Genomic DNA, 24,564 nt, shown 5'->3' with positions numbered 1-24,564 from the left:
GAATTATCTCAAAAAAACCCACTACTGGGGAAGAACAGTTTTTTTAAAAGTGCTACAATATTTTCAGTTTAATTACAGATTAGCAATTTTAGGTCAGAGATGGAACTAAAAGCCAAAAAGCTCCAGTTTTAGGCATCACATAATTTAACATACAACTTTTTTAAAATGTAAAAAGTAGATTGTAGAGGGCTATTTTATAAGGTAACAGCTGAAATTCTGTTTCACAACTCCACCAAGCATAAATGATGATTATGTCATCAACCCTTATTTTATTTTAATCTAAAACGTCCTCTCTCTCTCTCACTCACTCTCTCTCGTAATAATAGGAAACACTCCATTTCTTTTTTAATCAGGGGGATGCTTCCCTTTCACTTTGGCTGGGAGTTCCAACAAAAACCTATTTATGTGCTGCTGTTATGTGCTATCAAGTCACTTCTAACTCACAATGACCCCAAAAAAGTCTTATCATTAACCACCCTGCACAACTCTTGCAAACTCAAGGGTGCGGCTTCCTTTAGTGTCAATTCATCTCATATGTGGTCTTCCTCTTCTCCTGTCGCCTTCAACTTTTCCTAGTATTATTCCATTTTCAGTCAGATCTTCTCATGATACACCAAAGTGCAATAGCCTCAGTTTTATTATTTCTGTTTCTAGAAATCCAGGCTTGATTTGAGCCAGTACCCATTTATTTGTCTTTCTGGTGTTTCTTGGTATCCACCTCCAACACTACATTTAAAATGAGTTAATTCTTTTCCTGTCAGATTTATCACTGTCCAGCTTTCACATTCATGCATATCAATCAGAAATACCATCATGTAGATGATCTTCACCTTGGTCTCAATCTTTTCTAGTTCCTTTCTAGTCTCACTCTTCTTCTGAGTTCTTGGCTACAGTGTCCATTTGGATTGATGACTGAATCATGGTACAGAAAATAACTGACAATTTCAATTTATCCATTGTCAACATTAAAGTTAATATAATTTCTTCTGTAGATATGATTAAACTTCCCTTTGGTTACTTAGATTCTGTAGAAGAGATCTCTTGTTTTCCCTCTTTTGTTGTTCTTTTCTATTTATCTGCACTGATTATAATAGTTATCCTTGTCTCTATGTGACCCTATTTCTATCACCTCTTACTTTTGATTCTTGTTGTCCTTATCTATTTTGAGTTTCACTGGTCACCCACATAGGCTTCTCTTTTGACAAAAGGAATTGTCTTTTTGCCTTCTTTCCAGATATTATCTCTGGCTTCCATTCAAAGTTCTTCTGGTTCACAGTCAAATCTGTAAGTATTTCTCTGCAATGCTTGACTTACATTGGCCAAATGAGAAAAATATAACAGCACCAAGAAAAAAAAATTGTTAAGTTTTGATGTAATTACAACCTTGTGTTCTGTGCCATCAAGTCAATATCAAATTAAAGCAACCCCAGTATTGTTTCTAAGGTATGTGATATATTTAAGGTGTGGTTTCAGCAGTTCCACAGCACAGCAAATTCTCATGGCTTAGCAGGGATTTGAATTTAGGTATCCTGAGTCCCAGGCCAACACTCTATCCATTACGCTATACTGTACTAGCTCTCATATTTATAGTTTAGAATGCTGCTAATAATAGATATGAAGAAATCCTGATTTTTAAGGGAGCAATTTAATTTTAATGCACACATACCATGTCTTGCTCCCAAAGCATTTAAATAGAATACCCTGCTGTAGCACAAATCTTGTTCTTCTACTTTTCAAGCAGTGTGAAAATACTAATGTTTCACTGATGATATCAAAGCAGAATTTTCATAATGTAATTATGCACCTTGTTTAATCATATGTCATACTTTCATTAACAAAGTAGTTTTAAATGGTTCAAATATATTCTATGAATATCTTTGACTTATAGTCCTATCTAGCATTTCCCAGACTCCCTTTTAGCTCAAGCATAGAAGTTTAGCAAACTTAGTAATACTTATAACTGAAACATTGTGGCATTCTTATTTAGCCCTAAGGTAATGGACATTATCAATAAGTTAAATTACCTTCAGCTTTGCCTCAGGATGTTCACATGCCTGAAGCATTTTGCCCTCTCATGATAATATATTGTTTACTTGCTAGATTTCTTAGATCACTATTCTAATTTGTTCTGTTTCCTTGGAGTTCTTATATAGTCTACTGATACTTACCTATTCAGAGACACAACCAAATAACTAGTTATCCACATAATTTTAAGTAGACATTACAAAACTAAATTACTTAATTATCATGCATGTTTTGAAGTGGGGGTACTTCAAAACATGCATGATAATTAAGTAATGCAACCCGAAAACTAAAATCCAGAGCACCTTACTAATTGGCAGACAGACTTCAATAACATTTAGTAAAGCATGTTGTGGACTGCAACAAATATTACAATATTATCTGGCAGAAAATTATTTATAAACAATTCTCTAGAGCAGGGGTCCCCAACCCCTGGTCCATGGCCTGGTGCCGATCCGTGGCCTGGGCCGGACCGCGGAGACAGTTCTCCCACCCCTCCCGCATGCACTCTCCACGCACAGCCCTTTCGCACATGTGCGTGAGTCCCTCCACCCCTTCGTGCATGCACGTTGAGTGCCCCCAAGCACCCCCCGCCGTTTGCGCATTCAGGTGAGTGTGCATGCGCTAGCACAAGTGCCCCCGCTCCTTTGCATGCACCGTATTGCACGAGTGTGAACATGGGGTGGTGCCCTGCCTTCCCCAACCAGTCCGCAGTGTCAAAACAGTTGGGAACCACTGCTCTAGAGGGCAAACCACATGCCTCAGTTATTAGATGCACACCTTGCTAATGTATTAATAGATTAAGAAAAGCAAATAGCACTTTAAAATAATAGAGTACAACTAAATGTAGTTCAGTCTTCCACTCCTTCCAGAATTTTCACCCATTATTAAGTATGAAAGAATTAGTATTTTCAGCAGTTCCTTTCTTTGACAGTTTTGTAAATGTGCAAAATGAGCCACAATTAAACTTGATATAGTTGTTTATATGTTTTAACAATCATGATTTTTTAATCACAGTTAAGTTTTGTGATCATTACATCTGTTTTAGTCTGGTGACAGGTTATTTCTACTTTTCATCCCACAATGCTATAAAAATATTTCATGGTCACAAACTCATACTATAATATTGTATAGAATATGGGGCATTTTGTATGATATACAGAACATGTGTAAAAAAATCTATAAATCCATAATATCTAAACATCTGTTTTAAAAAACAGAGTTGAAATATGGGCAGAAGTGGGCATGTTCAAACTTTGCTCAATCCAAAATCTGGCACCAACAATTACAATACTATTAGTGCAAGATCTCCTTGCAAGTTTCGCAACCAGTAGTTTCATATCTAAAGATAAAGCAAAGCCTGTAGTTTCACACTACCAAGCCAATGTTGAGGATGTGGATTTACTTAACTGACAGGGACGTGAACTAGATTACCATAAAGACCTCTCTCGTCTTTACAATAGTATAATTCTGAAATTTTAAATATTCTTAAATGTAGCCCACTTTTTTCTGCTTAAAGCAAAGTGTGCATTAGAGATGTCCAGTGGTTAAATTGCGTTGCGACTGAGATTAAAAGGGCTATGTGAAAGAAATTCACAGAGTACATTGTTCTTAGAGAACACTCACCTGCTATCCTGTTTAAATATGGCATTAGCTGCCAAAGCCCATCACTATTCAGCAATTAGGGTAGGAATGGAGTAGGAATAGAAGAAACTAGAGAACAAAAACTCCCACCCAAAAGGAATAAAGTATACCAAAATGTCAATTACTAAAAATATCTGCCCTATACCACCTCAGCAACTGGCTTTTCTGCTTCTTGGAGTTTGGAAACTTAAATGTTAAGACAAATGAATACAAGGACATGTTGAAGCCATTAATGATTAAGCAACATGGTAGGATGCTTCTTCTTCATCGCTCCCAGAACACTGTCCTACTGTAATTTTTCAAAGTCTGCAATACCATATTTGGAAATCTGTTTCTCAGTTTGCATTACTATTCATGGATTGGGCCCATTCTAGTAAGAAAGAAAACAATCATCTTTCCCAGAGGCCTCCTACAATGGGATATGAGGGTAGAATCATTCCCTAATACTTAGTACAACAGGTTTTTTGTTGTTTTGTTTTTGTTGGGTTTTTTTGTTTTACCATACTTACCTGCTAAAAGCAGAAAGAGAAATGGTTCCTCTGTTTCCAGTCCAGGATAAATTCAGCCACTGGACAAGAGTACAGCGGGGCTGTAGGTATTCCAGGGCTGTGTCATTTATTCTTGCCCAGTAAGGTTGCAAACTAAGGTGAATATACTGCAGGGGATCACAGCAATGTTGATACAATAGTTTACACGTCTGCGATAGTCGACACAGATCTGGAACTGTGAGATGACTCAAAATCAACTGGATAAGCTGAATAGAAAACACAAAAGAACAGATCAAATTAACAGTTATCGAATGTTTAAAAGGTAATTCTCATTCCAGCTAAGTTAGCTATACCATAGATCCTTTACCATTCCATTCCAGTTATTTATTTCACTGACATTTTAAAAAACGAGTACACTTTAGGAGGACAGTTTTCCCATTCCTGGTTATTCTGCTAGATGCTTAATTTTCTCTGCTTCCTTTTCCATGTTTATAAAAAGCCCGTGCTCATTGCTTTTCTATCTTTACATTGTTGTTTTTTTATGTACTGTTAAATTAAAAATGTATCCACTTTGTTTCAAGTGTAAATAATCATTTGAGTCTTCTTGCATGTGTACAGCTTCTCTGACTTGTACAATCAAAATCAGAGTGCATTCTTTTTAGATCACGATCATTATTGGACATGAGCCAAGTGAAGTACTTCAGATAATTTCAACAGGAGAGAAAAATTCATGCTTTAACATAACGCAAAATAAAATACACTGAACTTAATGGGGCTTGATTTTAGCCCCATAAAAAACAAATGCATAATTACTCATCTGCTTCTGCTCTGAATATGACCACCTGATCTCTTTAGTACATCCACATAGCCAAAAGAGGGCTCATGTATAATATCTAAAGCACTTATTCCATGCTGACACATATTTCTAAAAAAACCAAGTTTGTCAGCCGACATACAGCCAAGATCAAAATTTGTGTTTCCTGGTTAGCTGCAACTGTAGAAATGAAAAGGATTAGTTTATAGAGGTTGTTATATGATGTGAAAAGCCTAACGGACTGAGAAAGCATTTTCATATTCTGATAAGCAAACAGCAACACAGAAGCTGCAGGATTACAGACTGGCTTACTTAACTATGGCACAAATAGAAATATGAACTGCTCCTCCACTGGTGGTGGGCTACAATCTGCTAAATGCCATCAGGGAGGCAACTCTTCTCCTTTCACTTGCTCCAGGACTTTAAACCTTATTAAGGAATGGTTTATAAGATCAAACCACTAGTGGGTTCATTCTTACAAAAATATTATCCAGCTGTAACACTTTGTATGTCACATTATTTGAGAACCAATAAAAAAGCTAGATGAAGAAGCACAAAATGTAGCTTCATAGTGATAATCTTACAATACCCATTACAATGAAGTTTGTATAAGGCACTAAAATTTTAATAAGAAAATAATATCCTTGAAAGACAGCAAATGTTGCTTTTCCTATTTATTATAGCATGGTTAGTAAGACTATAAAAAAACCTCAATAATGTCCCCTTTACCTAATTTTGGTTTTGATATATCTCACAATCTACACAGCACTAACTGTGATTTAAAGATTTTTTTTTAAAAAAAAACTCTTAACATGTCAATGCTACCACTAGAAAAGGTAATCCCATTGTAGACTAAAATTACACTTTATAATACCTGAAATGAAAAGGGGATAATGAAATGTCAGTATTATTATGCCATTAAATTGTTACTGAAGTACTGCCTTGCTTTTGATTAAACAAAGATAACAGGCTCCAAGCCTACAGGCTAACAGTCATTAATCATTAGTAGTTTAGAATCTGGCTCTGACTCTGTCTCTGTATCTCTCTCTCTCTGTATATTCTGTATATATATTCCAGCATAAAATATAATTCGATACTACAGTATCATGAATATGTGAGGGGAAATGATGAGTTCAGGAAGACTCTCAGAATGCTGTTGAATATCTGCTTTTGAAAACTAATCTTATAATATGCAATCTCTTTCAAACCATTGTGGTTATCATGCATTTCTTAAGAAAAAATGACAGCTGCTGTCCATTTCTTATTTTTTCTTCTTTTAAAACATTCAGTTTACATAAAAGAAAAAGAACCTTGGAGAGATTTGTTAAAAATCTAAGACTTGCACAAAAAGTAACAGAAGTAGAATAAGAGTTGTAATAATAAGCAAGGTGCATTATACTCTTAACAGATGGAGGGTTTAGAGTGATAATCCTTTTTCTTTCAAAAACAAAACAAAACCCCCAAAACAAAACAAACAAACAAACAAAAACCTTAAAAATCTCAAAATAGTTAGGGTAATTTGAGTAAGAGATGCTTACAATAAATGAATTCTACAAACTGAAGTGGTTTCTTATATAAACAATACAATTTAATGAACAAAACATCCTTATTTTTAAAAGGATTTTGCATAGTCCTGTATGGCAGATGATAAATTCTGGTTTAGAACCCATCCATGATCAGGAGAAGAAAAAATTACAAAGATTACAGTGGCTATTTTTACAGTGGATTTTATAATCTTGACAAATATTGCCTGGATCTGCCATGAGAAGAATTCATGATGCACTAACACATACAAAGATAACAATACTTTAGAATCATGGACAGATTTCAAAGATGGCACATGAGCCATTGACACTCAACATACAAGAATCCTGAATGATCCCTTACCGCCTGACAAGTTATATCACTTCTTTGAAACAAGAAGCCCACCTTTACCTCATAAGGCAATTTATCAAAGTATCCATTAGTTGTCCATTCTCTGAATCCAGCAATACTAAGCTGCTTATTAAGACTGTCCATATTGCAACTGTCTCTCTCTCCATCTTCCTCCTCCTCAAGATCATTCATATCAATAACTGAAGTGTTAAATGAGAGCACAGGTCTCTCTCTTAAACCATGAAGTACTACTGCATCTAATTCAGTGTAATAATCCAGAAGGGAACTGTTTATTTCCAGACGAATTAGGTTTGTAGGAAAATTTATCTGCTTGATACTAGGTGCAAACTGCCGTGCTTGAGAAGAATTCACATTGGAAGGTGGCTCTGACCAAAGGACTTCCCACCTAAAAAAAAAACAGTATAGACATATTTTAATGCAATTTTAAAAATTAATTGTCAATAAGGTTATAAAAATAAGAAGACCAGGGATTAAGCACATGAATATGCAGCTGATATAAAGTACTTTTAACTCTTCTATTCCACGACATTTGATGAATACCATGTTTCTCTGAAAATAAGACAGGGTTTTATATTAATTTTTGCTCCAAAATGTATTAGGGCTTAATTTCAGCAGATTTTTTTTTCATGTACAATAATCTACATTTATTCAAATACAATTATGTCATTTTCTTCTGGTTGCTGCACAATGCTGCACAATGGTGGAGGATGGGGTTTCGCTTAACTGGGGCTTCTTTTTGAGGTAGGGTTTATACTGTGAGCATCCTGAAAAATCGTATTAGGACTTATTTTCAGGTTAGGTTTTATTTTTGGGAAAACAGGGTATCTCACAAAAAAGGGTGACAAATTAACATTCACAGACTCCCCAGTGTTTCCTTTTAACATACTACAAGTCATTGGAGAAAACTGTGAATGAGTTCATAGTGAAGATCCATCTCAATAAGATAACATTTAAAGAGATCCTCTAAAGCCGGGGTCTCCAAACCTTTTACCCTGAGGGCCACACCGGCACACTTTCAAGATCTTAGAGGGCTGAAGGAACAGGAGCGTACACATGTCCATACTCCCTGCAGGCGCCTGCATGCATTCACCACCCCTGTGCATGGGGTTAAGGAAATGGGCTGGATAAAATGGCAAGGCAAGCCGGATGTGGCCAGTGGGCCATAGTTTAGAGAACCCTGCTTTAAAGAATTACAGATGTTTGGAAGAGGGAATAATGGTTGATACACTGTTATGTGTGTGTGTCAGACATTAGCTAGGAGTGCTCACATTTTGTGGCAATAAAATTTTTTTCTCAATCTGTAATCATGAGATTTGCAATGGCAGCCCTGCTTGTAGAAATTGCTATCCTGAAGACCAACATAACCTATACATTAGCATGTGCTATGTAGATTCAATTTAGACTACCTGAAATTTTGAGAATCTAAATGTTAGGGTGTATTTGTTTAGATTCTCCAAATTTCCAAAAACTGCAGCACAAAGACTCAAATCAACACACCTCCACTTTTCTCTACTTCTCATCTGAGAAGAGCTTTCAGATTACAGGGGTGCCCCGCATAACAAGCGATTCGTTTAACGACGAATCCGCATAGCGATGTTTTTTGCGATCGCAAAAGCGATCGCACTGTGATGTTTCTAATGGCCAAAAATTGCTTTGCGATGATCGGTAAGTGTTTCGCTTACCGATTTCCGCATAGCAATGTGTTTTTTAACAGCTGATCGGCGGTTCCAAAATGGCCGCCGGGTAAAGAGAATGGCCGCCCGCACTGGCAGCGAAAATGGCGGCCGCATGGAGGATTTCCTCATAACACTGAGTTTTTTGCCTATAGGAATGCATTAAACATGTTTTAATGAGTTCCTATGGGCTTTTTTTGCCCCGCATAGTGACGAATCCACATAGCGACGATTTTTGCGGAACGGATTATCGTCGCTATGCGGGGCACCACTGTATTTTATTGGTACCATCAGCTTCTGTGGTCTTCTTGTTTCCTAATGCTTACTGTTGTTGCTATTTTTTAAAAGAAGCTGCCATGGCACTTCCTGAGATTTATAGTTCTTTGGTAAGTGTCCACTATAAAACATAATAGGCAGCAAGACTATGACTCCCACAGCAAACACGATGGCAGCTTCCCCACCTCTTTTTTAATTTTTAATTTTATTTTTACTAATCATCATCATTATTAATAACAACAAAATTAACAGGAAAGAGGATGGCTGGAGAACAGCTGATGGTGCAGGTAAAATTCCCAAAAAGTCCTTCTCTAGGAGGGGTGAAAATTACAGATATGCTGATTTGGATTTAGGAGAAGGAATTCTTGGAGAATTCTGGGAACTGAACTCAAAAACACAAAAAGCGTACTCTTTTAATAAATGTTTAAATCTACTGAGATGAAATCTTTTTACCTGATAGCAAAAGAAACCTTCTTTAATTTAGTGTTCTCCAGATGTGTTGATAACAATTCTCGTTTTCCCCAAGTTTAAGCACCAACCACCAATTCTGAGACTGAAATTGACCAATTTTATGAAGATTTACAACACCTTCTAGAACTGACACCAAAGAAAGATTTTCTTCTCATTAAAGTGGACCCTCGACTTACAGAGGGCTCGACTTACTGTACAGCTTTCAAGTTACAGACTCCTCTGGCTGCAAAATTTAGGTTCGACTAGCAGCCAAAGAATCGACTTATAGATCAGAAAAAACCCAAAATGGAACAAAAATGGAACAAAAATGGCCGGTTACGGATTAATCGGTTTTCAATGCATTGTAGGTCAATGGAGACTCGACCTACAGACTTTTCGACCTGCAGCCACCATTCCGTAAGTAGAGGGTCCACTGTATAGGGGATTGGAATGCTAAAGTAGGGAGTTAAGAGATAAAAGGAACAACAGGTAAGTTTGGGCTTGGAGATCAAAACGAAGCAATGGCTAATAGAGTTTTGTTAAGAGAACAAGGTGGTCATCACAAACACTCTTTTCCAACAACACAAGAGGCGACTCTATACATGGAAATCACCAGATGGGCAATACTGAAATCATATTGATTATACAGTGGTGCCTCACTTAGCGATGTTAATCTGTGCAGAAAAAATCGCTGCTAAGCGATAACATTGCTAAGCGATATTTAAAAGCCCATAGGAACGCATTAAAACGCGATTAGTGCGTTCCCATGGGCTTAAAATTCACCTTTAAGCGAAGATCCTCCATAGCGCTGCCATTTTTGGTGCCTCTTAAGCAAGGAATCCTTCGTAGAAAACAGCAGGTGGCCATTTTGTTTACCTGGTGGCCATTTTGAAACCGCCGATCAGCTGGCCGAAAATGGGGGCTTTGCGATGATCGCTTCCCTGCGATCATCGCAAAGCGAAATTTCCCCATAGGGACCATCGCAAAGCGATCGCTTTTGCGACTGCAAAAACATAGTCACAAAGCGATTTCTTCGCTAAATTGAGTGATGGCTATGCGAGGCACCACTGTATTCTCTCAGACTGACTATATTCTCTGCAGCCAAAGATGGAGAAGCTCTATACAGTCAGCAAAAACAAGACCTGGAGCTGATTGTGGCTCCGATCATTTTCGCATAGCAAAATTCAAGCTTAAACTGAAGAGAGTAGGAAAAACCACTGGGCTAGTCCGGTATAATCTAAACCACTGGTTCTTAACCTTGGGTTACTCAGGAGTTTTGGACTGCAACTCCCAGAAGCCTTCACCACCAACTGTGCTGGCTGGGGTTTCTGGGAGTTGCAGTTCAAAAACATCCGAGTAACAAAGGTTAAGAACCACTGATCTAAACCAAATCTCCTATGAATACACAGTGGAAGTGAAGAACAGATTTCAGGAACTCGATTTGGTGAACAGAGTGCCTGAAGAACTTTGGATAGAGGCTCGTAACATTGTACAGGAGGCAGCAACTGAAACCATCCTGAAGAAAAGGAAATGGAAGAAAGCAAAGTGGCTGTCCAATGAGGCCTTAGAAATAGCAAGGAAGAGAAGGGAAACAAAGTGCAAGGGAGACAGGGAAAGTTACAGAAAATGGAATGTAGACTTCCAAAGAATAGCAAGGAGAAACAAGAAGGTCTTCTTAAATGAACAATGCAAAGAAATAGAGGAAAATAATAGAAAAACCAGAGATCTGTTCAGGAAAATTGGAGATATTAGAGGAACATTTTGTGCAAAGATTATTATTATTATTATTATTATTATTATTATTATTATTATTATTATTATTATTATTATTATTATTATTATTATTATTATTATTATTATTATTATTAATTTATTTAGTTATTTATTTAGTTATTTATTTATACCCCACCTATCTAGTCATTTTGATCACTCTAGATGGACATGATAAAGGACAAAAATGGGAGGGATCTAACAGAAGCAGAAGATATCAAGAAGAGGTGGCAAGAATACACAGAGGAATTATACCAGAAAGACTTGAATACCCCAGACAACCCAGATAGTGTGGTTGCTGACCTTGAGCCAGACATCCTGGAGAGTAAAGTCAAGTGGGCCTTAGAAAGCATGGCTTACAACAAGGCCAGTGGAGGTGATGGCATTCCAGTGAAACTATATAAAATCTTAAAAGATGACGCTGTTAAGGTGCTACATTCAATATGCCCGCAAGTTTGGAAAACTCAACAGTGGCCAGAGGACTGGAAAAGATCAGTCTAAATCCCAATCCCAAAGAAGGGCAGTGCCAAAGAATGCTCCAACTACCATACAATTGCACTCATTTCACACGCTAGCAAGGTTATGCTCAAAATCCTCCAAGGTAGTATGTGGACCGTAAACTCCCAGAAGTACAAGCTGGATTCTGATAGGGCAGAGGAACTAGAGACCAAATTGCTAACATGCACTGGATTATGGAGAAAGCCAAAGAGTTCCAGAAATACATCTACTTTTGCTTCATTGACTATGCAAAAGCCTTTGACTGTGTGGACCACAGCAAATTATGGCAAGTCCTTAAAAAAATGGGAGTGCCTGACCACCTTATCTATCTCCTGAGAAACCTATACGTGGGACAGGAAACAACAGTTAGAACTGGATATGGAACAACTGATTGGTTCAAAATTGGGAAAGGAGTACAACAAGGGTGTATATTATGCCCCGGCTTATTTAACTTATATGCAGAATACATCATGCGAAAGGCTGGACTGGATGAATCCCAATCTGGAAGTAAGACTGCCGGAAGAAATATCAACAACCTCCAATATGCAATGATACCGCCCTAATGGCAGAAAGTGAGGAGGAATTAAAGAACCTTGTAATGAGGGTGAAAGAGGAGAGTGCAAAAAACGGTCTGAAGCTGAATATCAAAAAAAACTAAGATCATGGCCGCTGATCCCATCACCTCCTGGCAAATAGAAGGGGAAGAGATGGAGGCAGTGAAAGATTTTACTTTCTTGGGCTCCATAATCACTGCAGATGGTGACAGCAGCCATGAAATTAAAAGACGCCTGCTTCTTGGGAGGAAAGCGATGACAGACCTTGACAGCATCTTAAAAAGCAGAGACATCACCTTGCCAACAAACGTCCGCATAGTCAAAGCTCTGGTTTTTCCTGAAGTGATGTATGAAAGTGAGAGCTGGACCATAATGAAAGCTGACCGTCAAAGAATTGATGCTTTTGAATTGTGGAGGAGGCTCTTGAGAGTCCCCTGGACTGCAAGGAGAACATACCTATCCATTCTAAAGGAAATTAAGCCTGAGTGCTCACTGGAATGACAGATCCTGAAGCTGAGGCTCCAATACTTTGGCCATCTCTTAAGAAGAGAAGACTCCCTGGAAATGACCCTGATGTTGGGAAAGTGTGAAGGCAAGAGGAGAAGGGGATGACAGAGGACAAGATGGTTGGACAGTGTCATCAAAGCTACCAACATGAATTTGACCCAACTTCAGGAGGCAGTGGAAGATAGGAGGGCCTGGTGTACTCTGGTCTGTGGGGTCACAAAGAGTCAGACACAACTAAACAACAACAACAACTTGTCTTCCCCAGACAACATGGCTATGCTGCTGGGGGTTCTCGCACTTTGATCCAATACATTCAGAGGGCATCAGGTTGGGAAGGTTGAACTATGGGAATGGTTTTATAATGAAGCAGTGAACTGCGACCACTAGTACAGTAATCTGCAATTAGAGTAGGCTCCTTTGAATCACTCTTCTTTATTTGTATCAAAGAACTGCTCAATTTTTAAAAAATGGATGTACAGTATATCAAATATAGGTGAAATTAAAAACAAATAAAAATGTTAAGATATATTTTTTACCAGAAGCAGGCTGCTTCACTAGCATAGTCATTTGCTAGATCTTCTTTTATAGTGGTGGGACCTAAACTGCATGTATATAAATGCTGCATTGACTGATTTTCTCCACAGTCACAGAAATTTGTCTTGTATCCAAGTAGCCCCATTAAACTTCATTATTCTTTGATCTTCCTACTTTGCTTCAAAGTCTATTAAGTGACTTCAAGATGGACTGACAGAATCTTGTCCTGGTGTTAGATACTCTTCAGCACTCATCCAGTTGGCAAGGTGTGTTGTTTTTGTTCTCCATAGGATTAGCCTAACCTGGTTTAACGTTTAGACTTTAAGATATGTGCAGAAGCATTGCAATGTAAACTCTGAATCAACGGAATTTACTGAGACGTTGATTCAATGGCCCTAGTGCAATTTACTATACAGTGGAACCTCTACAGTACTTATGAACGTCCCTACCTACAAAAATTTTACCTTACGACAGCTCCATTCTCAAAATTTTGCTTCTACTTGCGAACGGAGCTTCTACTTACGAACAGAAAAAAACCATGGGGAAGGCAAGAAATTTGACCTTTCAGTTAACCGTTGGCCAGCAAAGAGGCTGCGTGTCTGCTACTTTGCTCGCCCAGCGGTTAGAGAGTGTGGATACAAAAAGAGACTTCAGACTGCCTGGTACTGCCTAGTATTGCCTGGTACTGTACAGTACTGCCTGGTACTGTACTGTATGGACTGTATTTTTTTGGCTTTTAAAAAAAGTTGACTTTTGACTTTCTTTTTTAAAACAGAGAGACTGGCTGTTCTGGGTTGAGTACACTGTATTTACTCTACTGTACAGGGTTTTTGCAGCTTGATGGGAGGCTAGGGCTAGGTGGGGGCTTATGCTTCTGTGCTCTGATGGGTCTTGCAGTGTAGATTTTAGTTTTAAATTGTGTGTGGTTAAAATGTGGCTTTAAAATCTGTTTTAAAATCAGAAAATATTCTGTAAGGGGCTGTGGTGGTTGTAGATGCAGGCAGCCAGGCTTTAAAATGGAGTTTAGACTCAAGTCTCTCCCCCCTCTCTATGCTCTCTTTTTGTGATGAGGAGTCCTGTGCTGGAATAATACTTGCTGGATTCTGTGGCTTTTTTAAAGGTGTTCTGTTTAAAAGGTGTTCCCTCCCTCCCTCCTTTCGTGCCCTTTTTTAAGCTAAAAGGTGCTTGGTTCTGGTTAAAAGGTGCTTGTTTTTTAAGGTGTTCTGCTTAGAAGGTGTTCCCTCCCCCCTCCCTACTTTCCTGCCCTTTTTTGACCTAAGTTCATTTTAGGTCAAAAGAAGAAAAATTCTCCCCCTAGTGATAGAGTATGGATTAACCGACTTTGCATTAGTTCCTATGGGAACTAATGCTTCAACGTACAAACAGCATAAGAACCAAAAACAGCTGGAACAGATTAATCGGTTTTCAATGCATTTCTATGGGAAATTTTGCTTCTACTTACGAACATTTCAACTAACGAACATCTTCTGGGATGGATGAAGTTCGTAAGTAGAGGTTCCACTGTACTAAGCAACAAGATTTTGGCCAGTGAGACTTCAGATTTCATTACTAAAATTGTTCAGGATTATCCCCCTTAGAGAATAAACTGAAACAGCATATATATTCCAAGGACACCAGAAAGGCCCATTATCTTTTGTAAACTGTATTTAACAGAATATTCTGGAGCAGAAACAGGCAGTCTTCGGATTTCTGCAATCTACTTAGTTTTCACTAAAGCCCTGAGGTTTACTGAAAAGGGTTCTTGAATAAATAATTCAAAGGGCATGCCTTCTTGGACAGACCTATGGGTAAACACTAACTGAATACAAAAATAAAATGGGGAAGAGGACAGCTGCCACACCCAATGAATAATGCACTGCACATTCAAATACAAATATATAATCAGTCACAGACAGGCATATCCTTTCCAGATTGTGTTGTTTTCCATAGCAGCATTGCCTCCATCTTGTCTTCAGGCTGATCTAGAGTTAACTCTAGATCAGGAATTCTAATGGAAAAAATCTTAAGAAAACAGTAAAGCTGCACAAAATCTTAGTAAAAAGCAATAATTTAACATTCATACTCATTCAGGTGAGGAATACTGATGCTAAGAGCTATGTGATTAACACAGAGAAAGATATTGTGCATTTTGAAAGCAACTTTCCATTTTACTAGCTATTGCTAGACTAATAAGAATGAGAAACCTTTGCCATGGTATTGCAGAATATCCAGAGAGCTGCCTATCTGTCCTGGAAGGCATGCTTTTTGAATTATTTATTCAAGAAATTTTCTAGGCAACTTTTAAATAAATAGACAGGTTTGGCCACAATTATGAAGCTGTAAGTATAAACGTATTTTCTGAGGGTGCACACACTATCACTAATATTTCACTGACTTCTGGAAAAGACTTTCACCTGCTATTTGAGAATTACACTCTATTGCTAACAAGAGAAAAACTGACCAGTGATGTCACACTGGCATGTTAATAGTTTATGGCAGCCCAGCATTTAGGAGTGAAGTGATATGCACGCTGGGCTACCAATATAGTAGGAATAAGTGGCACAAAAGATGAGTCCCTGTCCTGTTCAAGTCAAAGGAAGTTTTAAGTGCACTTTAGAGCACATCAAAAGTTATTATGATGAAAACTGCCCAGTGCAAGGTATATTTCACTGGAATAACATAGTATCAAGTTTGAAACAAATGCAGTGACTAGACAGAGAGAAAAGGAAACCAAAATACTGTATAGTCAGAGACAAAATGAAGCAAAAAATCAGTTTATTTTAAAAAAACATGGAACTCAAAAAGTTGTTTCATTCTGATTACAGCTGTGTCCGTAATTATGTATGCCTATTCAGTCTATACAATGGTCACTATTTCTGTCCAGAATTAGTATTTTATAGTAAAGGAACAGAGCTACCTATAGAATCATAAAAAGTGAAGTTGGAAGGGGCCTACAAGGTTATCAAGTCCAACCCTCTGCTCAATGCAGGAATGCAATCAAAGATTAATAAAATTAATCCTCTATCTTAATTACAATCTAATGGAATAAAAAAAGTAAGAAATATTCCAGGCTTACAAATTTCATATGAAACAAAAGCTTTGATAAAAAAATCCAAGAAACTCCAGTCAGATCACCTGCAGTTTCTTCCGCAATCTTTCCTTCCAATGGAATATGTTATTATAGCAGACATAGGACTGCCCTTGAAAACAGAATTATACCTTCTTTTTCCATCTTGCCTAGCTTTTGGATCCAATGAACATACAATTTGTTCTCATTCCTATTGCTCCAATCCACTGAATGCCCATTTTTGGGATAGCGAAGTTCACAGCATGCTAACACCAAAGCACGTTGCCATTTTTAAACACTGCCTAAGAGAAAAGAGAAGGCAGTTTCTGTACCATTCATAATAAATAAATTCTATACTGACCATCAGCTTAGAGGATTTTAAAAGGAGGATTAGGCAAATTCACAGCGCCTTGATCTATCAGTGACTATCAGCCATCATGACTATAAGGAAACTCTATGTTCAGAGGCAGTATGTTTCTGAGAATCGCTTGCCATGACAATCTATCATCCTTATACCCTGGGTTGGGAAGCGACATATGGACTAGATGGAACTTTCATGTGATGCAACAGGGTGCTTCACTACCTGCAAGAGACCAATCAGTAAGGCTGTACATTTCCCCCCCCCACACACACACACACTTTTCTTTGCTCGTCTGGCACCAGAGGTTTATTATGATATAAAAATATACTCATATATACTTATATACTCATAAAAATATATTTTAAAATAAGTGCAATAGTCACTAGTAAAACTCCTAAACAGATGAGCACTACATATGTGCATGTAGTACCATAGAGTCTAAGTCAGTGACGGCGAACCTATTGGACGTGTGCCACAGATGGCACACAGAGCCCCCTCTGTGGGCACACGAGCCATAAGTTGCCATCGAGAAATACTTACCCATCCTCCGATCCTGGATTTTGGCACTCCCCTCTGCTGGTGCAGCAGAGGGGTGCAATGGTGACCATTACCAGTCTAGCCCAATGGGGGATTTGAGGACCACTAAGTATTTCTTTGTTAATACCACCCATGGGGGGGGGGGAACACAAGCATTTAACCCTTGCAGTGCAGGAGCTGTTATTTTTTCTAAGCTAAAACCTCAGCATTCGGGTTTTAATTGCAGTATTGGCACTTCGAAATAAATAAGTTGCTTTTGTGTTGCAGTTTGGGCACTTGGGCTCAAAAAGGTTCACCATCACTGGTCTAAGTATATGTATATGAGAGCAAGAATGTGCGTGTACTCATCCCATTCCAGGGTGGTAGACTGCAAAGTATAGCATGGCATACATGAAGTTAAGGGAAGGAGGGTCATTAAAATGTAGATTGAGAATCATAGAAGGAATCCCACCTATTCAGCACAACTGCAAAAGTGTCTGGAAATGAAATAAATTCTGTGCCTCATATACGGAAGCAAGGATTACTTATTAAATCTTACTTCCTTATTCAATTGTTTGCACAATTCTTTACGTATCTGCTAAATCTCAGGATGAAACTTTCATTTATGTAAGTCTACCTAAGTAACAAGATACTGAAGCCATGACAGATCTATGAATAAATATTTTAAGAATATTTTTACTATATGACTAAAGAAATCAATCTAAGAACTTGATTTTCTCTATTAAACAGGATTTCTATGGTCTCCAATTTATATATACCAGTATATAAAATATTATCAACATTTTAAGTATGATCTCACAAGTAAAAGTGAAATTTGATCCCTGTTTATTTCAGCTATTGAGAGCATTACAATATTCCTAAAGCATGTATGTAATTTAACACACAGATATGCATTTGCAGATTTAAGTGTATCAAAATGAATGTGACTAATCAAAAATGATTTGGGAACTGAAGCGTCAGTTAATTAGATGCTTGAGTTATCACTACTATAAAAACATAAAGCAGCCTTATATATAAACCATTGATTCAACAATGGTTTCACTACTTCACAGTTTTCTGATTGGCAGCAGTTCTCCAAGGCCTCATGCAGAAGTCTCTTCCAGGCTTGCTACAAGAGAACCTTAGCTAAAAATATTAGATATGGAACCTGTGATCTTCTGCCTTCGTTCTAACAATGAACACCAGCAACTCAAATATGACAACCTTCTAGACCCCAACATGGGGAAGTTATGTTCTGAATATCTAAGATACTGGTGCTGCTAGCATATTAAATGCAGTATTGATACAGTAGTTTAGTTACACTGATCATAACTGTCAAGGTTTCTGACTTTAAATTCTTCATTGTATCTGCATGGGAGAAAATCACACAGTCCAAAACTGTCTGGTGTTTTAATCTATTTTATTTAATATATTAGCAAACCTAACTCTCTGTAAATGCCACCATCAGATCCTTAGAGAACTATAAGCACCCAAAAAGCAAATTCAAATGGTACAGAACTGTTTTAAGAATTAGAATCACAAAACCCCACCAAAATTCTAAGCTCCCCCTGAACGCAGGAACAACATCAACCAAAAAATCAGACTCCCTCTTGCAATTTCCATTTTACAACAAAATGTGCATGGGACAGAATTCTGATAAAGTGTAAGTCAGCAACAGAAATAAACAAACAAAATCCATAAAAACAGCAAAAGGTAGGAAGTCCAACAAATAATGAGAAACATGGGCCTTTGAGGATTGGGCAAAATGTATTTTATCTAATGTAGTCCAACAGGAATTGTCAGAGAAGGGCTTTCGAAAACTAAGGATGGTACTGCTAGATTGAATGATTGATTCTGCTGATCTTCTAATCACACCATGATAAAAAAAAACACAAAATAACTAACACACTATACTCCTGATCTACTGTAAATACCTGAAATTGTCGATACGAGGGAACCCTATACAAGGGAGTGAGACAAAGGCCACAAGGGGACAGGACAAAAGCCACAAGATGGCACCCTTTTATGTTGCATACTGTAGGCATCCTTCAGTCTCGAGAGACTATGGCAGTGATGTCGAACCTCTGGCACCCGTGTCACAGCTGGCACACGGAGCCCTTTCTTCTGGCACACGAGCCATAGGTCGCTACTCCCCCGCCCCCCTGCGCAGCCAAACCTCATGAGGAGGCTGCAGCCGGTATTCCCCTTTCCACTGCCACTTCCGGGTTCTCCATGTCCGTCGGCATGGTTCCCCCTTAAACTGCCACTTCCGGTCTTCCGGGCCCATTGCTGCTGCTATCGCAGCGGCGGCGGCACGCCACCCACTGTCCCCCCCCCCCCCATTTTGGGCACTTGAGCCCAAAAAGGTTCACCACCACTGGACTATGGTAACATGCTCTAAATAGCATATAGGGCTGCAGCAAACTGCAGATACATGAAACCACAGATCTCAATCCCGCATCCCACTGTATAATATTAAAACAAATCCACTGTTATTTTCTAGCAAAGATAACACCACTTCATTTGGGACTCTGAGAATAGCTACTGTTTTGCTTTCTAGGTAATAGACGGAAGACAGAAATTTGTTCTTTTTTGGTTTGACAGATATTCACAATGGGTGAAATTCAACAGTAAATTGTAACAGAAGTAAGCCCGTTGAATCAGTAGAGACTTAGTGAGTCAACCAGAGAAAAACAAAAGAAAAAGAAAAAATAAAGAAGGCAAAAACATGGTGGCAACTTAAAGACTCCTATATTTTAACATGAACTTTTGTGGACAAGTTCACTTCCTCAGACATAAGAGTGGAACACTCCGCTCTGTCACTGATTTAACTGGCCCACAGTAATAGTTATTTAATATTGGCTTTCAGCCTATGGGTCACAGACAGGGTTACACCAACACCTTCATAATGTGTAATCCTGAAATGTGCAAAGCATGGACACATATCACTTAGATGTTTCATGAAAATGGATTTTGGACACTGTCAAGTAGCATTATTCATGCCAAGCAGGTTATGAACCCTATTAGAAGTTTATCCCTTTGTCCTTGCAAACATGGACAAATGTTTCTATTATTTAAATGATGAAGCTACCAGTGACTTTTTTCAGCCCACAAAGTCTGTGTTTTATTATTATTATTATTATTATTATTATTATTATTATTATTATTATTATTATTATTATTATTATTATTATTATTATTATTATTATTATTATTATTATTATTATTGCAGCAGCAGCAGCAGCAGCAGCAGCAGCAGCAGCAGCAGCAGCAGCAGCAGCAGCAGCACTTGAAATCTTGCTTGTGCAACTCTGGCAATTTTTCAAATATAAAACATTTCAACCCTACCCCCAAAGGTCTTCCCCCTTTCTCATGGGAAATATGTTGGATAACAGTATTGAAGCAAGTGTTTTAAGTTTGAAAATCACTGCTACACAGATTACTTTACCAATGGTAGGAATTTTAGGAAACTAAGAACCTTTCCCTGTTCTGTGGCCCCAATGGCTTCCCCATGATGAAAGGGATGCCATGGGGAATCAGAAATGCTTTATTTCTGAATAATGGCTATGCTAACAGGATTTCAGCCATTAAATATTTTAATCAATATTTCAGACATTATACACTTGAAGGTTGCTACATTTCATGCCATTTAGTGATTCATTGATAACTCAACCTGTATCAACAAAGATTCATGTCACACTTGGGCAATACAGTGGTGCCTCGACTTACGAACTTAATCCGTTCCAGAAGATGGGCTAAGTCAAAACGGTTGTAAGTCAAAGCACCTTTTTCCATTGAAATGCAATTAATTCGTTCTGGATGAAGAAAAAGTCACACACACAAAAAAAATCACTGCAAGACCCATCAGAAACATGATTAATTCCTTCCGACCGAAGGGAGGGGGTGAAACAGAAAAGGAAGCAGAGCATGCAAGACAGATGGAAATGGGGAAAAAGCAATGCAAAAAGCAAGTGAAGCATGCAAAACAGATCGGAAATGAGGAAAAAGCAAAGCACCAACAAATAAACCAACCCTCAAGACCCATCGGAAATGGGGGGAACTCCAAAAAGCAACCAAACCCCCCAAGACCCATCGGAAATGGGGGGGGACTCCAAAAAGCAACCAAACCCCCCAAGACCCATCACAGCAGAGAAACATACCCCCCACCAACTGAAAACCACGCTGCAAAAGCACCGAGAACAGTTTTTAAACAGCAGAAAACAGAGAGCTACAAAGAAGCAGCCTCGTCGCCACCTACAGTTAGCAATTTGAATTTCCTGCCCTTTTCTGTTCATAACTCGAAGCTCCGGTCGCAAGTAGAAGCAAAATTTTCCGTCCGGAGCTGGTCGTAACTTGCAATGGTCATAGGTAGGGACGTTTGTAAGTCAAGGCACCATTGTACCTTATATTTCTTCTGTACTCAAAGAATTCAAATATGCAGCATTACCCAAATAAGATCTGAATGAACCATGATTTTTCTGCTTTTTCAATCAGCCTCGATTGTAAGAAGGGGGAAAAACCGTAAGAACAATGCTTTATCCAGATTTTCTAACAGGTTACATTCCAACATAAACATTTTAACACCCCATTTTCAAGGAAAGGAAAAAAGAATTAATAAAGTGAATTACCTTACTTCACTGGGCACGTTTTGGGAATAAGGACTTGCAGAACATGCCAAAATCCTAACAACAGCACCAGGATGATATGTTTCCAGAATATGTATTGCTGTAGGATAAACTGGCTCCTCAAATGCAAGTTCGACATAGTCTTGGCTATAGAAACTGGGTGGCGTCCTTTTAAAAGGTGCTCGTGCACTAGGGCAACATTCCCACCATGTGCCATATGTCCTGAATACAGCAGTCTGTGTAAAGTCACCAGAGCTGGGGTACACATTTGGAGTTCCAGCCAAATTCCACATGGTGTATGACATGCTGTTTTCACTGCCATAATGAGAACTGAAATCCAGCACTTCTTTGGCATATTGGACTAATTCAACATTGATGGGTAAGGTTCTATTAGATTCAATGGCTCTTCTATTGCTCATCACTTCTCCCCTTGTAGCAGTCCTGGCTCGGCGCCGAAGACATATATAGTAAAACATGCTCAGAACTGTTAACATGGGGAATGCTGGTGACATCCAAATAGGTATTAATAATTTTGCTGAAGGTCAAGTATCCTCAAGATGCATGCATTAACTCTTTGTGGAACATCTTAACAAAAATTCAGGCACCTGAATAAAAATAGAAAAAAATAAACTGCAGTTATTGTTCAAACAATTTAAATAACAAATCTTTCTTCGGCTTGTTATGCCTGGTCAGTTTTACAGTGATACATTAACAGATAAAAATGCAACAAAACTTGAACAAACAGCTATTAGTGTTCTAGCACATCACCTTGTATTATCTTAATGCTAAACTCTGCAGGTAAAGCTGACCACACATCACCCTCAGATGGTGAAAGAACACCACATTATTATCAGTATAATAATTCTGGGCTCAATTCAGAAAAATATTTATGTTGATATCTTAAGATACCTGTGGCGGTTGCCCAGGTCATTATTATTCATATGCTATTTGCACAGACCAATGGGAGTGCTGGAGGGGCAGAGTCACAAGGTATAAGAGACTCAGGAGGAGGAGGAGGAGAGATCAGGTTTACATAGGGTTCTGAGATGGAGAAGGAGAGTGTTAGAGAGTTGAGTTTTGGAGTTTGAGTGAGAAAATCTTGGTTGAGGGTAGATAAAGGACAAGCAATTTCTATTTGGTTCTTTTAAAATGACATATGACCTGAACATCTATCATTAATAATGTATTGTTGATGAAATCAACTGATGGCAGCTGAGGGGCACGTAGAATAGGCTCCTTTGTTTGGTGAAACAAACAGGGGCCACATGGATCATGACAATACCTATTCAACAAAGGAGATGTAGGAATTGCTACTAAAAGATTTTGGGAAGTGTCTTTGGAAATGTTTAAAAAAACTGACATAGCAAATCATATAGCTATGCGACTCTAGAATATCATATGTAATTAATAAGTCAACTAACAGATCGCTGTGGTCCAAAGCCCTGGATCAAACCTGTTGAAAGACTGCATAGAGGGCAGGGCAAATCACAGAAGCCTATGGTTTGTCACAACTGATATTATCCTAATAAAGGGTTAATCTCAGAATGAAATCAGACAGTCATTCAAAAGCATCTCAAAATTCATCTGGGTACCTTAAATATAAATATTTTCTTTGCTACAGCAATTCCAGGCAATTCCAAACTTGTTAAGCTTCTGAAAGCCTTTTATTCCTACACAGCTTCTAGGTTGCATATCATAAAATGAATTCAGAACTGTTATAACATCCAAACTTCTCACAGTTATAAGAAAAACTATAGGTACTTAAAATCCAAAAGTCTTACAGTTATGTAAAACTGTAGGCACATAATTTAAAATCCAGTCTCACAACTATGAACAGTTGCAGACACTCAAAGTTTCAATTGTAGTTAGAATAAAATTCATATAGAATAAAGTAGCTTATGGCCCCAAAGGGCAGAGAATACATCTCTAAAACATTAAAAAACTAAAATATTATAAACTTCGAAAGCTATAAAAGCCTACTTTAAAATACATGAAGATATTATTTAAGTTCTCAAAAAGAGAAAATATAAAATGAAAACCATTTCTCAGCCTCTAAGCATGTTAAGCCACATACAAAATCAATACAAGCTATTCTCACCCAAATCAGCCAAAGTACAGTTAAATGTCTAAGTAAAATCCATTATTGATCTTCCAGTTCCTTGTATCTGTTTGTGATATGCACTCTATTATTTTTGTCTCTTGCAGATGTTGTTTCTCCTGATTCTTCAAATGGGATTGTGAGAAACAACTGCTATTTATATTCTAATCTTTGTTTACCTATCTCGTTATGCAGTAGATAACCCCCTTCTTTGCAGTGCCTATTGCTTTGAAGTTTTGTTTATTTTTCTCTTTTTGCCTATAAGAATAAACAATTCATACATCATTACCTCTGATAGCAAGCATGTGCATTTACACCAGTTACCCATTAAATGTCAATATATGGGGACCATGTCACTGTAGCAATTTAGCAATGACATTTGTTACTTTTCTTAAACCAACCAGGCCATCCCTGATTGATTTGGGTTATTTCTCCATGTTTTTTATTTATTACATTTCATTCCTTTTAAGTTTCACATTCTCTTTTCACATTACAGTGGGGTCTTGACTTAAGAATGGCTCGAGTTAAGAACATTTTGACTTAAGAACTGCTCTCATAGGGAAATATTGACTTGACTTAAGTACTTAGATTTGAGTTAAGAACTGAAAAAAACCCACGTGGGAGGCAGGGAAAGTGCAAAATTTGAACTTTCAGTTAACTGTTGGCCAGTGAAAAGGGTGCCTGTTTGCTTCGTCACTCCTCCCAGCGTTTAGAGAGTGGATTGGGAGACAGTCTTCGGACTGCCTGGTACTGTACTGCCTGGACTGTATT

At 38.1% G+C, this 24,564-nt stretch overlaps 1 protein-coding gene across 5 annotated transcripts in view; it reads right to left on the bottom strand.

Annotated features, from left to right (window-relative positions):
- The window catches only part of FBXL4 (F-box and leucine rich repeat protein 4), a 60,112-nt gene that overhangs the window by 19,896 nt on the left and 15,652 nt on the right, over positions 1–24,564 (bottom strand). For all 5 annotated transcript variants that reach the window (XR_013538497.1, XR_013538496.1, XM_078380258.1 and 2 more), the window contains 3 exons: positions 21,699–22,300; positions 6,904–7,249; positions 4,176–4,420 (listed from right to left, as the gene is read on the bottom strand). Coding sequence is in view for 3 of the 5 variants with exons in the window: in XM_078380258.1 (XP_078236384.1) it covers positions 4,176–4,420; positions 6,904–7,249; positions 21,699–22,207 (1,100 nt within the window). In the remaining 2 variants the exon portion in view is untranslated. The remainder of the gene's footprint in view (positions 1–4,175; positions 4,421–6,903; positions 7,250–21,698; positions 22,301–24,564) is intronic.

This window comes from Pogona vitticeps, chromosome 1 (assembly GCF_051106095.1).
Source record: "Pogona vitticeps strain Pit_001003342236 chromosome 1, PviZW2.1, whole genome shotgun sequence".
Classification (NCBI taxonomy): Eukaryota; Metazoa; Chordata; class Lepidosauria; order Squamata; family Agamidae; genus Pogona; species Pogona vitticeps.
This window is presented reverse-complemented; position numbering and strand designations above follow the sequence as displayed.